This window comes from Ranitomeya imitator, chromosome 2 (assembly GCF_032444005.1).
Source record: "Ranitomeya imitator isolate aRanImi1 chromosome 2, aRanImi1.pri, whole genome shotgun sequence".
Classification (NCBI taxonomy): Eukaryota; Metazoa; Chordata; class Amphibia; order Anura; family Dendrobatidae; genus Ranitomeya; species Ranitomeya imitator.
The window spans coordinates 50523706-50540584 of NC_091283.1; the positions used below are offsets into that span (position 1 = coordinate 50523706).

Here is a 16879-nt window from a genome sequence, read left to right on the forward strand (position 1 = left end):
GTGATTTCTCCATGGTCTTCTTGCTTCTTTTGGTCACATGCTTCCACTCATCTGCTTTTGGAGGTTCTCTGACACTTTTTGCACCTTCTGTGACCAGTAGAGATGCTTCTGTTCTGTCTAGAAAGTCTTCATTCTCTTTGATGAGTTTCAAAGTTGCTATTCTTTCTTCCAGACCCCGCACCTTTTCTTCTAAAAGGGCCACTAGTCTACACTTCTGACAGGTGAAATTGGATTCTTCTTCTGGTCGATCTGTGAACATGTAGCACATGCTGCAGCTCACCATGTAGGTTGTCACATCTGCCATGTTGCTCCTAGATCCTGCTGACTTGCTGTGTGTTTTCCTTCTTGTGTAATCTACTCAGCCAAGCTCTCTTGCAATAATGTCCTTGCCAATCTCCAATACACACACAATGGTCGCAATTACCCAAGCTAACCCGATCTACTTCCATAGCCACGTGTAAGGAGAATAAACTCAGGGAAATCACTGATTTTGAAGTACTAGCAACGGGATGGTAGGAACCTTTTTCACATTCAATCTCCTTGGACCGTTGTTGAAACCGTAGGTAGGGAATATAGGTCATCCAGTGTTGTAGTCACGTCCCGCGAGCTTATCCTTAATTCTTCCTGAAAAACATACCCAGAAGATAGCCACCAAGGCCTCATTGTTCCAGGATAATTCAGATGAGAGGGCACGGAACCGCACTGCATACTGAGCCACAGTAAAAGCCTCCTTGCATAGTCGAAGAAGAGCCGAAGCTGTTGACGTAGCACGACCAGGTTCTTTAAAGGTCCTGCGGAATGCCTCCAGAAAAGACTGAAGATTAGTAACCAGGGGGTCCATTCTCTCCCACAGCGGATTCAGCCAGGCGAGAGCCTCTCCGTCAAGGTGAGATATGATGAAGCCCACCTTGGCCCAATCAGAAGCAAACATATACCCCAGGAGTTCAAAGTGCAGCGTGCACTGCTTAATGAACCCCTGACACTGAACGTGGTCACCACAGAAGTGGGTGGGAGCCGCCAAGCGAGGACCTCTACTTGCTGTGCAGCTAGATACCTGGATGCCAGTGGCAGAGTCGGGTGCAGGGGAAGAGACCAGGGTTTCCATGTGAGTACACCAGTTGTGCAGAAAAATCGTGAGCTTGCCCTGTTTACTCCTCACACGGGTAACCTCCTGACATAGCTCCACGGCTGGTGGTGTCTGGGATCCAGCAGGTTCCATAGCTGGAGCTATCTGTAACGAATGGAAATGGAGGTACAGGTGGTAAAGTTCACATTTGTTTTTATTGTAATTGAACGTGGAACTTCTGGACCACAGTCCAGGTGCTCCGAAGGGGGCGTAACTATGTGAGCCCCAGACACCCATAGTAAGACCCCTCGAACAGGGTTGGAATGGGATACCTGGGGGACATGGGTGCTACCTCCAGTTAGACCCCGGACTCGTGGTGGCTGACCCAGCGAGACAGATGGATCAACAGGGTTAGCGGGTGACCTAAAGCTAATCGGTCGATAGACCCCAGACTCGTGGTAGCTGACCCAGCGAGACAGATGGATCAACAGGGTTAGCGGGTGACCTAAAGCTAATCGGTGGATAACGGGGGTGCGGGTAGAAGCTGGTTCCAGTGGTACCTACGTTATCCTGAGGTTCAGGTGACAGAATGGCGGGACAAGATAGAATTGGAGTAAGCAGGTTGGAGATCATCCAGAAAAGCCAAGTAACGGGTAGCAGATAGTCTGTGGAGACAAACAGTGTAAGCGAAGCACTGACAGAGATTTCAGAACAGAAGCACATGCTAGCAGGAACTGAGGATACTTGTTGCTCCGGCACCCTCCCTATGGTGGAGGGTCTAGAAATAGCAATCATTCACAAGCCATTGGTCAGAGCGAGCGCAAGCGACCTAAGCACTCAGCGAGGACCTGCTGGCTGCACGTCAGGAAGCAGAGGAGGGAGGAGAAGCAGAGGTCCAGTCTGAACAGCGTAGAGCCAGCACAGAGTGGGAGTCCTGACAGGGACCCCGCGAAGGTACAGGAACCGGACCGGGTGTAACACAATTCTAATCCTCTATTCTAAGCTTGCTGTTTTCCATTGTAAAACATTTAGGTTTACTGAAACTCTGCCTGCAGTGGTTTGATCTAAATCCTTGTGGCTTTTATATTCTAGGGGTTCATGGCCCCTCGTCTGATGACTCCATGATCTCAGTTTCATACGACATTGAAAGCTGGCAACTTGAAGGGCTGGTTGAAGCTAGGGTTAATACATAGTGTAAATCACTATATAAGACCAGAGCAACATGACTAAGACAGATGCAAAAACTGGGGTACCTGTACATGTACAGTGTGCTCATACCTGCATAATTGGGGACACCCAGGCAGTGTAGGTAATCTCCCAGGGGTTCTCGTCTTGGTGTTGCTTCTCTGATATTCCAGACAGATGATGTTTAAAAGCCTCTTGGTGATTATGTAAGTATACTGTCTGTAGTTAATCTTTATATATACTTAATCATTATATGTATTTAATCCTTATATGTACTTAACCTAGGTATGTTAACATATACAAAAGTGTACACACTCACACTATTCAATCATACTATTCCTTGAATTTTGTACTTTGCAATAAAATTGTGTTGTATTGCGAGTATTAGCCTTCTTTAAAGCATATCTGAACCTAAGTGTTAAAAACCTGGCAACTAAAATTGCCAAATTCTCCTGTAAGTAATTCTGCAAAGAGGGAACCATCATACCATTAAAAAATACAATTGAATTTTCCTGGGCCCATCCAGTATGTGGGTTCCAAGGCATAATGGGGTGCATATGACTATGCAGCAGGGCAGACATTGCTGTCACTTTGTAAACAAAAGGAGTACGGGAGTACAAAATGCATATTGTGAAGTGGATTTTCATGGGCCCATCCAGTATGTGGGTTAAAAGGCATAATGGGGTGCATATGACTGTGCAGTAGGGCTGACCTTGCTGCCAATGTGTAAAACAGAGGAGTAGAGAGTACAAAATGCATATTGTGAAGTGGATTTTCCTGGGCCCATCTAGTATGTTGGTTCCAAGGTGTAATGGGGTGCATATGACTGACTATGCAGCAGGGCTGGCCTTCCTGCCAATGTGTAAAAACAAGGAGTACGGAGTACAAAATGCATATTGTGAAGTGGATTTTCATGGGCCCATCCGGTATGTGGGTTTCAAGGCGTAATGTGGTGCATATGATTATGCAGCAGGGCTGGCCTTGCTGCCAATGTGTAAAACAAAGGCCTACGGAGGACAAAATGCATATTGTGAAGTGGATTTTCCTGGGCCCATCTAGTATGTGGGTTCAAAGGCTTATTGGGGTGCATATGAATTGGTAGCAGGGCAGGCCTTGAATTCAATGCAACACTTTTTCAGGAGTCCCCCCTGGACATCTTATAAAAGGGGTATTGTGGTGCATCATAATTTTTGGCAGCCCATCCACTCACAGCATATGCTGCAACAGTTTAGGAGACCTACTGTTTAATAATGGCCCTTTAAGAAGATTAATGCCGCCTGAGGCACCAGTAAAAATAGGCTCTGTGACTTTAAGAGTCTCTCCATGCTCCATCATACATGAAACAAGATGGGTCTGCTTATGTGTCACACACCACATGGCCAGTTAGGGGTGTTCAATGTTACAATGACACTTCCCAGTGAATGCATTTGTAGTGGTTGAAAGTAGGGTTGAGCGAAATGGATCGGTCATTTTCAGAAGTCGCCGACTTTTGGCAAAGTCGGGTTTCATGAAACCCGACCCGATCCCTGTGTGGGGTCGGCCATGAGGTCGGCAATCTTCTTATCGGTTATCGGAATTCCGATACCGAGTTCTGATATTTTTGCGATATCGGGAATCGGTATCGGGATCCATATATATGTGTAAAATAAAGAATAAAAATAAAAAATATTGATATACTCACCCTCGGACGCGCCCTGGTTCTAACCGGCAGTCTCCCCTCCTAAGAATGAGCGAGTGAAGGACCTGCGGTGACATCGCGGCTTGTGATTGGTCGCGTGAGCGGTCACATGAGCGGTCACGCGACCAATCACAAGCCGTGACGTCATCGAAGGTCCTCCACTTGCTCATTCTTAGGAAGGAAGGCTGCCGGTTAGAACCAGGGCGCGTCCGAGGGTGAGTATATCCCTATTTTAAAGAATAAAAATAAAAAATATTGATATACTCACCCTCGGACGCGCCCTGGTTCTAACCGGCAGTCTCCCCTCCTAAGAATGAGCGAGTGAAGGACCTGCGGTGACGTCGCGGTTTGTGATTGGTCGCGTGAGCGGTCACATGAGCGGTCACGCGACCAATCACAAGCCGCGACATCATCGAAGGTCCTTCACTTGCTCATTCTTAGGAAGGAAGGCTGCCGGCTAGAACCAGGGCGCGTCCGAGGGTGAGTATATCCCTATTTTTTATTTTTATTCTTTATTTTACACATTAATATGGATCCCACGGCCTGTAGGAGAGTTTCCTCTCCTTAAGCCCCTGGGAACCATTAGTATCCCATTGCACTGCATTGGGTTTCGTGTTTCGGCCGACCCCGACCCCGACTTTTCTATAGGATCGGCCGATTTCACTCGACCCGACTTTTGAGAAAGTCAGGTTTCGTGAAACCCGACTCGACCCTATAAAAATAAAAGTCGCTCAACCCTAGTTGAAAGCAACGTTAAATTTGAAAAACACTTCAAAAACGCTGCGTCTGAACTAAGCCCAAGTGGGGGAGGAATATTTCGGTCTGGAGTTAATAATTTGGCCTTACAAACCTGCAAAGGATGTACCTTAACATATTTCCCAGCAAAATCCTTTTTGGTTTAGTTTTTGTGTGTTTTTTGTTGCAACGGGAAAAATGGCATGAATCTTGGAAAAAAAGGTTTACAGCTGTGAACTAGTAGTCAGGAATGCTTCCAGGGGTGATCCCCATGATGTCCCTGTGTCATTTGAGCTGTGTTTCCATAATCTTCAGATGTTTTTAGACCTTAAAAGGACCCCCAGGGGGATCGCGGTAAAAATACTCGGGTCTCTCAGAGACTTACATTGGGATCGTTGTTCTGTCCCAGTACCCGAGTATTCCAATCTGCTTGACCCGAGCAACAAGCACCCGAACATGTTAGTGCTCACTTATCATTATTAATGATATTTTTATTTTTTACTTTATTCTTGGATGCAGGGCACGGAAGTTTATCCTCTGCTGTGTACCGTTTTGCGAGACTCCAGCCAGTTCACCAACCCAGAAAAATTCAATCCTGGTCACTTTCTTGATGAGTCTGGATGCTTTAAGAAAAGTGATGCGTTTATGCCATTCTCCACAGGTAAAAGAAAAATTGCCTAGGGTCTACAGCGTGTAAACGTCCCTTACTAAATGGAGGTTCCTCAATCTGGACCATCATCTATTAACCACAGCCGATTTTGTCACGCCTCTTACCGCATACAAAAAATTGAGTTATTGATTTCACATTTCACATTTATTTAATCATTTATTCTTTTGTTGGCATTGGAACCAAAAACGTTTATGGGAAGTGAATACTTGAAAGTTTCAGCTATAGATCATAGATGATAACTGTGCAGGGACAGAAAGCGGAGACGTCACCATCAGAGCAGTCAAAAATGCTCTGATCAAAGTCACTTGACCCATTCAGCCGGTCTGACGTCTGGTTGAACGGTGAATTTTCACATTCTTGATCCTACACAAACTGCACTCATTGGATCGCTATGGGCGATGGTATTTTTTGCCCAGACAGGACCCTTAACTTGTTGCAGAGGGATCATTATGACAGTGGACAAGCATGGTCATGAATCTGTAGAGTATGGAACTTAACCTAGAGAATACTGTATTAACAGAATATATGACATTAATTGTTTTATAAATCAGCATATATAGATAAAGTAATTCAAATATTTTCTTAGGTTAGTGCATATTAACTGTAGAAAAAGAAGCGTTCTCCACCATTAGTATTGCATAAAAAGTCAAATTTGTTGTGCTCTCAATATAACCATAAAAAAAATTAAAACTTGACCGTGAACCTAGAATAGGTTGGAAACATGCTAGAAAAGTGTCCTTCTTTTAAAAGTCTTATTTGCACATGGTTTAATGAGGGCACATCAAACTGAATGTCTATTCAGAAATTATTCTAGTCAACTCTCAATTTTTTACTGTTTTTCAAAATGTCCAAACAATGGCCTTGCTATCCGTTCACTTCCCATGTCTCAGGTTCGGGAATATTTTTTTTTCTTAGGCCGGGGTCACACTTGCGTGTGTAATGCGAAGAACTCGCATGAGTCTCTCGCATCAATACCCGGCGCTGCTGCCGGCACTCGGTACGGAAGCGTTCAGCTGCATAGAAATACATGCAGCCGCACACTCCGGTCCTGAGTGCCGGAGGCAGTGGCGGGTATTGATGCGAGAGACTCGCATGAGTTTCTCAGATTACACACGCAAGTGGACCCTGATCTAATAGTGAATATATCATCAGAAAATTGTTTAAATCAGATTTTTTGTGATTAATGTTTTTTTTCTTTAAATGTTGGCAATATTTTTTTCAGGTCCTATATTTTACAAATGAAGGGGAATACAGGGTCAGCTATGACATCACTTATTGTGATTGTTAGCTCATGTTATCAGCTATGAATAGAGGTGTTATTTTTAATTGTAATCTTGCAGACAATGGCAATGAGACTTCTGAAAAGCCTTAGTGAAAGAACAGAGTCTAAAATAATCCCGGGGCCAATAGAAAAATTGCAAGATTTCTGATTGTGATATGAAAACAAGTAATCCATCTATGAGATGAGCCACCACCACCGTATTCTTTCAAAGAAATAAATGAGCACTGGAAGAATTAAGGCCCCCATACACATTCAAATAATGTGAGGTGCACCCGCCGATATCAACGGGTTTGGCCAACAGTTCAATATATGTTCTAATGTGTAGGTAAAGACGTTAATCGCACATGTCCAATTTTGGACTGCCAATCTCATAGAGAACAAAGAAGAGCTCCTGTATGAAGGAGACTTGACTGAGATGTCTGTTTGCCAAATGATCAGCCGTAACATCATTCAGCCAACAGGCATCTAATGAGTATTGCAAGCCTTAGGAGATATAACTATCAGCCAAACTGAACCATCATTTGGCCAACTACTATTATGTATGTGGGGATTTACAAAAGAGTACATCTAAGTAAAATGCAGCAAATGTGTTACCAGTAAATTTGCTGAATCTTTTTGCCTGTACGTGCACCAGAAAAGTAAATATACTGTATGTCTACTTTGAGCAGATATAGATTTGTATTACAATTTATGCCATTTTCTAGAGTAATTAGTGGAGCCATAAGAAGAGCTGTCTTCTCCTGCTAAAGCCCATCCACTTTTATGCTGACATTACAAAAACTCAAAAATGGGAAAAGGTTGCTGAGTGCTACCTTTTTCCAGAAATGAGGCTTGCATTGAATAATTCAACTTTTCTAGCTGTTTCACTAGAATAAAGCCAATGTTGAATAATTTTCCAAATGAGTTGGTATTGCAGTCCATACAGGCACCAGGCTGTCAGCACCTCTGTCCATGAATCGAAAAAATTTGGTGTATGACTTGGGTTACTACTACACCTCGTAACGTGAAACGCTTCTGAGTAAAATAAAATTGGAAAACATTCAAAGTGTAACACAATTTTATCAATTTAAGATGGTTGGATGGTAGAGATGGTCGAATCTTTAGAAATATTAATTATTCCGAGTCTAGAAATTTTTACAAAAAAAATTGATTCGAAGTGAATAAACATGCCACAAATCACAAGAATTCCAGTGGTGCCAGTGGTGATGATGGTGCAACTACGGTACTTTTTTTGTCTTTTCTTCCACACCATCCATCCATTGAGATTGCCACTTTTTCATTTACTATACATTTAGTACAACATTAAAATTAACTTTTGCAAATCCCAATTATTCAGCCATTGCCAAAAAGGATGCAACAAGAAATAAGGTACATAGGGACATGAACAGAAAGCAAAATGTGGCAACAGTCACAGTATTGTTGTGGAGTATACGGCTGTCAAATTGGACCAGAAAATTAGACATGAGAAGTTAAATGTCAACATTTATTTTTTCATTTTTTCCAACAAAATTTAACACCTTTCCTTAAAATTACAAAATAAGAACTGATTGCTGGATACACAACCGAAAAACAGTGCTGTATTGGTGTGGATGTAACATTTTACTAGCAGAATAAGTATTAACAAAGAACATTGTTTGTGACCTGTACACTTTGTGAGGTAGACTGTTGCAGTTAAATGTCTGGATCTTGGGTCAATTTTCTTTTGTGTTAAAAAAAAAAAACAACTACTTCTACCTAAAATGATTTTACAAGAAAAGCAACATCTCAGTATTGTTGCTTGTGACAAGCAAGCACACTATCTGCTACTGATTTCACTGATTTCAGATTTTCTTTTTTATATGTAAAAATATTGTGTTTGCTTGCTTCTGCTTTTTAGTGCATTTTTTCTTAAAAGATTTTCATGACCAATCCAGATGATTGGTGGTGGTGTTGAGTATTAGACTCCAACCGATCTGATATTGATGATCTAAACTCAGGTCATCAATATCTTAAGCTTAGAAAACTTCTTAAATTGCAATATTTTGAGGCTCGAGAAAGGCCAGATATGGCCAAAAATTTACCTTGTCTTCCTATTGTTGTGATTTTTCATACTATGGGACAAAGAGCTAACCTTTTAAGGATTATCCTCTGGGGCCTCAGGATTCTTGGAGACTTTACTGTTTTTGAGCCTAGTTGGAGGCCTTAACAAACAAGCACAAAATCTATCAATGGTGCATGATGCTTGGACACTGAATCATAATTCACAAATATTCTCTGTATTTCAGGAAAGAGGATTTGTTTGGGAGAAGGTCTTGCCCGCATGGAACTGTTTCTTTTTCTTACCACCATTCTCCAGAATTTCACATTAACATCAAAGACGCATTTCACAGAAAGTGATATTGCTCCCCAAATGACTGGATTTTCAAATGTTCCCATGGATTACCACCTGTCATTTATTCCTCGCGTGGCATGAAATGAAAGCAGAAACCATCACTAAGATCATTCAAAATCTAGATTTTGTGAAATCAGTAGAACTTTGCTGTTATAAGCAATTTCTAATTTTCAATTAGATTTTCTTTAAAAATTATAACATGTTTGGTGATGTTTCTCTTCAGCGGTATAAAAGACTAGGAAATGCTCTGTTCACATTTGTATCATGGTGTGATGCTAAACATTCACAATAAAAGCTGTGATGCTGTGTCATATCTGTCGTATGGGAGACTCAATTTACTCTAATCGGGGCCCATCTAGTTTCCATTCATTTCCACCAGTTTGGCAATAAAAAAGAACAGCATGCTACTGCTGACAGAAGAAGGCCCTGAACATCATTATGGACATAGGCACATTTGTGATCTACCACATTCCCATGTGTCATAACCTAACATAGTGTCTGATCTCCGCACTTCACAATACAGGATCTGATCTCCCCACACTGTACAATACGGATCTGATTGCCCCCACACTGTACAATACAGGATCTGATCTCCCCCACACTGTACAATACGGGATCTGATCTCCTCCACACTGTACAATACGGATCTGATCTCCTCCACACTGTACAATACGGGATCTGATCTCCTCCACACTGTACAATACGGATCTGATCTCCTCCACACTGTACAATACGGATCTGATCTCCTCCACACTGTACAATACAGGATCTGATCTCCTCCACACTGTACAATACGGGATCTGATCTCCTCCACACTGTACAATACGGATCTGATCGTCCCCACACTGTACAATACAGGATCTGATCTCCCCCACACTGTACAATACAGGATCTGATCTCCTCCACACTGTACAATATGGGATCTGATCTCCTCCACACTGTACAATACGGGATCTGATCTCCTCCACACTGTACAATACAGGATCCGATCTCCTCCACACTGTACAATGCGGGATCTGATCTCCTCCACACTGTACAATACAGGATCTGATCTCCCCCACACTATACAATACAGGATCTGATCTACCCCACACTGTGCAATATGGGATCTGATCTCCCCAACACTGTACAATACAGGATGTGATCTCCCCACACTGTGCAATACGGATCTGATCTCCTCCACACTGTACAATACAGGATCTGATCTCCCCCACACTGTACAATATGGGATCTGATCTCCCCAACACTGTACAATACAGGATCTGATCTCCTCCACACTGTACAATACAGGATCTGATCTCCCCCACACTATACAATACAGGATCTGATCTCCCCACACTGTGCAATACGGATCTGATCGCCCCCACACTGTACAATACAGGATCTGATCTCCCCCACACTGTACAATACAGGATCCGATCTCCTCCACACTGTACAATACGGGATCTGATCTCCTCCACACTGTACAATACAGGATCTGATCTCCCCACACTGTGCAATACGGATCTGATCGCCCCCACACTGTACAATACAGGATCTGATCTCCCCCACACTGTACAATACAAGATATGATCTCCTTCACACTGAACAATACAGGATCTGTCCTCCCCCACACTATACAATACAGGATCTGATCTACCCCACACTGTACAATATGGGATCTGATCTCCCCAACACTGTACAATACAGGATCTGATCTCCCCCACACTATACAATACAGGATCTGATCTCCACCACACTGTACAATACAGGATCTGATCTCCCCCACACTGTACAATATGGGATCTGATCTCCCCCACACTGTAGAATATGGGATCTGATCTCCCCAACACTGTACAATACAGGATCTGATCTCCCCCACACTATACAATACAGGATCTGATCTCCTCCACACTGTACAATACAGGATCTGATCTCCACCACACTGTACAATACAGGATCTGATCTCCCTCACACTGTACAATACAGGATCTGATCTCTCCCACACTGTGCAATACAGGATCTGATCTCCCCCACACTGTACAATACAAGATATGATCTCCTTCACACTGAACAATACAGGATCTGTCCTCCCCCACACTGTACAATAAGGGATCTGATCTCCCCCACACTGTACAATATGGGATCTGATCTCCCCCACACTGTACAATACAGGATGCGATCTCCTCGCCACTGTACAGTACAGGATCTGATCTCCCCCACACTGTACAATATGGGATCTGATCTCTTCCACACTGTACAATACAGGATCTGATCTCCTCCACACTGTACAAAACAGGATTTGATCTCCCCCACACTGTACAATACGGGATCTGATCTCCCATACTGTACGATACGGGATCTGATCTCCCCCACACCGTAAAATACAGGATCTGATCTCCCCCACACTGTACAATACGGGATCTGATCTCCCCCATACTGTACAATACAGGATCTGATCTCCACCACACTTTACAATATGGGATCTCATCTCCCCCACACTGTACAATACAGAATCTGATCTCCCCCATACTGTACAATACAGGATCTGATCTCCCCCACACTGTACAATACAGGATCTGATCTCCTCTACACTGTACAATACAGGATCTGATCTCTTCCTCACTGTACAATACAGGATCTGACCTTCCCCACACTGTACAATACAGGATCTGATCTCCTCTACACTGTACAATACAGGATCTGATCTCTTCCTCACTGTACAATACAGGATCTGACCTTCCCCACACTGTACAATACACGATCTGATTTCCCCCACACTGTACAATACAGGATCTGATCTCCTCCACACTGTACAATACAGGATCTGACCTTCCCCACACTGTACAATACACGATCTGATCTCCCCACACTGTACAATACAGAATCTGATCTCTCCCACACCGTACAATACAGGTTCTGATCTCCTCCACACTGTACAATACAGAATCTGATCTCCTCTATACTGTACAATACAGGATTTGATCTCCTCCACACTGTACAATACAGGATCTGACCTTCCCCACACTGTACAATACAGGATCTGATCTCCCCCACACTGTACAATACATGATCTGATCTCCTCCACACTGTACAATACCGGATCTAATCTCCCCCAAACTGCGGGTGTGGTTAGGGTTATGGTAGGGATTAGGGTTAGTGGTGTGTTGGAGTTGGGGTTAGGGGTGTGGTTAGGATTTGGGTTAGGGGTGTGTTTGGGTTAGGCTTTCAGTTAGAATTGGGGGTTTCCACTGTTTAGGCACATCAGGGGCTCTCCAATTGCGACATGGCGTCCTATCTCAATTCCAGCCAATTCTGCGTTGGAAAAGTAAAACAGTGCTCCTTCCCTTCCGAGCTCTCCCGTGCGCCCAAACAGGGGTTTACCCCAACATATGGGCTATGAGCGTACTTAGGACAACAACTTCTGGGGTCCAATTTCTTTTGTTTCCCTTGGGAAAATAAAAATTTGAGGGGCTAAAAAAACATTTTGTAGGAAAAGAATGATTTTTTATTTTCACGGCTCTGCGTTATAAACTGTAGTGAAATACTTGGGGTTTCAAAGTTCTCATAACACATCTAGATAAGTTCCTTGGGGGGTCTAGGTTCCAATATGGGGTCACTTGTGGGGGTTTCTACTGTTTAGGTACATCAGGGGCTCTGCAAATGCAACGTGACGCCTGCAGACAAATCCATCTAAGTCTGCATTCCAAATGGCGCTCCTTCCCTTCCGAGCTCTGCCATGCGCCCAAACGGTGGTTCCCCCCACATATGGGGTATCAGCGTACCCAAGACAAATTGGACAACAACTTCTGGGGTCCAATTTCTCTTGTTACCCTTGGGAAAATAAAAATGTGGGGGCTAAAAAACCATTTTTGTAGGAAAAAATTATTTTTTATTTTCTAGACTCTGCATTATTAACTGTAGTGAAACACTTGGGGGTTCAAAGTTCTCACAACACATCTAGATAAGTTCTGTGGGGGGTCTAGTTTCCAATATGGAGTCACTTGTCGGGGGGTTTCTACTGTTTAGGTACATTAAGGGCTCTGCAAACGCAATGTGATGCCTGCAGACCATTCCATCTAAGTCTGCATTCCAAATGGCGCTCCTTCCCTTCCGAGCTCTGCCATGCACCCAAACGGTGGTTATTCCCCACATATGGGGTATCAGCGTACTCTGGACAAATTGCACAACAACTTTTAGGGTCCAATTTCCCCTGGTACCCTTGGGAAAATACAAAATTGGGGGCTAAAAAATAATTTTTGTGGAAAAAAAAATAATTTTTATTTTCACGGCTCTGTTTCATAAACTGTAGTGAAACTCTTGGGGGTTCAAAGCTCTCACAACACATATAGATAAGATCATTAGGGGGTCTACTTTCCAAAATGGTGTCACTTGTGGGGGGTTTCAATGTTTATGCACATCAGGGGCTCTCCAAATGCAACATGGCGTCCCATCTTAATTCCAGCCAATTTTGCATTGAAAAGTCAAACGGCCCTCCTTCCCTTCCGGGCTCTGCCATGCACCCAAACAATGGTTTACCCCCACATATAGGGTATCAGCGTACTCTGGACAAATTGCACAACAACGATTGTGGTACAAATTCTTCTGGTAACCTTGGGAAAATAAAAAATTGGGGGCAAAAAATTCATTTTTGTGAAAAAATATAATATATTTCATTTTTACGGCTCTACATTATAAACTTCTGTGGAGCACTTGGTGGGTCAAAGTGCTCACCACACATCTAGATAAGTTCCTTAGGGGGTCTACTTTCCAAACTGGTGTCACTTGTGGGGGGTTTCAATGTTTAGGCACATCAGGAGCTCTCCAAATGCAACATGGCGTCCCATCTTAATTCCAGCCAATTTTGCATTGAAAAGTCAAACGGCCCTCCTTCCCTTCCGGGCTCTGCCATGCACCCAAACAATGGTTTACCCCCACATATGGGGTATCAGCATACTCTGGACAAATTGCATATCACCTATTGTGGTACAATTTCTTCTGGTACCCTTGGGAAAATAATAAATTGGGGGCGAAAAATTCATTTTTGTGAAAAAATATAAAATTTTATTTTCACGGCTCTTCATTATAAACTTCTGTGGAGCACTTGGTGGGTCAAAGTGCTCACCACACATCTAGATAAGTTCCTTAGGGGGTCTACTTTCCAAACTGGTGTCACTTGTGGGGGTTTCAATGTTTAGGCACATCAGGGGCTCCCCAACGCAACATGGCACGCCATCTCAATTCCAGCCAATTTTGCATTGAAAAGTCAAACGGCACTCCTTCCCTTCCGAGCTCTGCCATGCACCCAAGCAGAGGTTTACCCCCACATGTGGGGTATCAGCGTACTCAGGACAAATTGCACAACAATGTTTGTGGTACAATTTCTTCTGGTAACCTTGGGAAAATAAAAAATTGGGGGCGAAAATTTCATTTTTGTGAAAAAATATTATTTTTTATTTTTACGGCTCTACATTATAAACTTCTGTGGAGCACTTGGTGGGTCAAAGTGCTCACCACACATCTAGATAAGTTCCTTAGGGGTCTACTTTCCAAACTGGTGTCACTTGTGGGGGTTTCAATGTTTAGGCACATCAGGGGCTCCCCAACGCAACATGGCACCCCATCTCAATTCCAGCCAATTTTGCATTGAAAAGTCAAACGGCCCTCCTTCCCTTCCAAGCTCTGCCATGCACCCAAACAGTGGTTTACCCCCATGTATGGGGTATCAGCATACTCTGGACAAATTGCATATCACCTATTGCGGTACAATTTCTTCTGGTACCCTTGGGAAAATAAAAAATTGGGGGCGAAAATTTCATTTTTGTGAAAAAATATTATTTTTTATTTTTACGGTTCTACATTATAAACTTCTGTGGAGCACTTGGTGGGTCAAAGTGCTCACCACACATCTAGATAAGTTCCTTAGGGGGTCTACTTTCCAAACTGGTGTCACTTGTGGGGGGTTTCAATGTTTAGGCACATCAGGGGCTCTCCAAATGCAACATGGCGTCCCATCTAAATTCCAGCCAATTTTGCGTTGAAAAGTCAAACGGCCCTCCTTCCCTTCCAAGCTCTGCCATGCACCCAAACAGTGGTTTACCCCCATGTATGGGGTATCAGCATACTCTGGACAAATTGCATATCATCTACTGCGGTACAATTTCTTCTGGTACCCTTGGAAAAATAATAAATTTGGGGCGACAAATTCATTTTTGTGAAAAAATATTAAATTTTATTTTTACGGCTCTTCATTATAAACTTCTGTGGAGCACTTGGTGGGTCAAAGTGCTCACCACACATCTAGATAAGTTCCTTAGGGGTCTACTTTCCAAACTGGTGTCACTTGTGGGGGTTTCAATGTTTAGGCACATCAGGGGCTCCCCAACGCAACATGGCGCCCCATCTCAATTCCAGCCAATTTTGCATTGAAAAGTCAAACGACACTCCTTCCCTTCCGAGCTCTGCCATGCACCCAAGCAGAGGTTTACCCCCCCATGTGGAGTATCAGCGTACTCAGGACAAATTGCACAACAATGTTTGTGGTACAATTTCTTCTGGTAACCTTGGGAAAATAAAAAATTGGTGGCGAAAATTTCATTTTTGTGAAAAAATATTATTTTTTATTTTTACGGTTCTACATTATAAACTTCTGTGAAGCAATTGGTGGGTAAAAGTGCTCACCACACATCTAGATAAGTTCCTTAGGGGGTCTACTTTCCAAACTGGTGTCACTTGTGGGGGGTTTCAATGTTTAGGCACATCAGGGGCTCTCCAAATGCAACAAGGCGTCCCATCTAAATTCCAGCCAATTTTGCATTGAAAAGTCAAACGTCCCTCCTTCCCTTCCAAGCTCTGCCATGCACCCAAACAGTGGTTTACCCCCATGTATGGGGTATCAGCATACTCTGGACAAATTGCATATCACCTATTGCGGTACAATTTCTTCTGGTACCCTTGGAAAAATAATAAATTTGGGGCGAAAAATTCATTTTTGTGAAAAAATATTAAACACAGTCACAAGAGGTCAGTTGATCGGCACCGAACGAGCTTTCTCACATTCAGACCTCCACAAATTCTCCTTAGAGACCAGACGAGGTAAGCTTCTTCTGAAGACGGGGCGGTGCATGCACCGCCCCGTCTTCAGAAGAAGCTTACCTCGTCTGGTCTCTAAGGAGAGTTTGTGGAGGTCTGAATGTGAGAAAGCTCGTTCGGTGCCGATCGACTGACCTCTTGTGACTGTGTATGTTTACTGCTCTTTTTGGTGATCAGAGCACAAAAGGTGAGCCCCCGTCAGACCGCAATCCATTATGTTGACAGATGAAATGGAAGATTTGACTAATGGCGATGAAGCTGTTAATGGCCTTATGGCAGGCAGAGAGGGAGCAGGGGAGTTTTTTACGGATTGTAACCACAAAGATGAACTGGAGCTGATAAGCACCAAGTCCCTGGAAGTTAAAATCCAGAATCTGGCAGAAAAAGAAATTCGCCTTTATTTGACAATTAAGTCTCTAAAGTCTTATATGGATTGTAATCGTGTCCCGAGAGGTTTAAGAGTATTTAAAGAGATTTCGCAGTTTAAGAAGGATCCTGGCTTCTTGAAAGCATGGGAGCAAATTCATCTTGAGTGCTCTCGAAACCTTCTACAATTAGTCACCACTCAGAATGAGAAAGACTATAAATTTATCTGTGAACAATTGGAAAAATCTAAATGTGAACTCTCCTCCCGCATAAGTGTGGATAATTTTAGATCCTTTGAGAAAAAGTTAGAGAAAAAATTGATCGTAGTCCAGATGGACACGAAAGAAATGAAAAAAAAGAAATTTCTCAGAGATAAGCGGGATTTTGATTCAGGACAGATTTTTACATGGAATCAAAATAAGCCTAAAAAACCTTTTTCCCGGTTTCGTTCTAAG

The 16879-nt window shown here is 43.1% G+C and overlaps 1 protein-coding gene across 1 annotated transcript in view; it reads left to right on the forward strand.

Moving 5' to 3' along the window:
* Positions 1-9298, forward strand: part of LOC138661785 (cytochrome P450 2G1-like) — a 60046-nt gene extending 50748 nt beyond the window's left edge. Inside the window, exons 8-9 of the mRNA XM_069746702.1 lie at positions 5184-5325; positions 8881-9298. Coding sequence (XP_069602803.1) covers positions 5184-5325; positions 8881-9068 — 330 coding nt within the window. The 3' untranslated portion in view covers positions 9069-9298. The remainder of the gene's footprint in view (positions 1-5183; positions 5326-8880) is intronic.
* The last annotated feature ends 7581 nt before the right edge of the window (positions 9299-16879 follow it).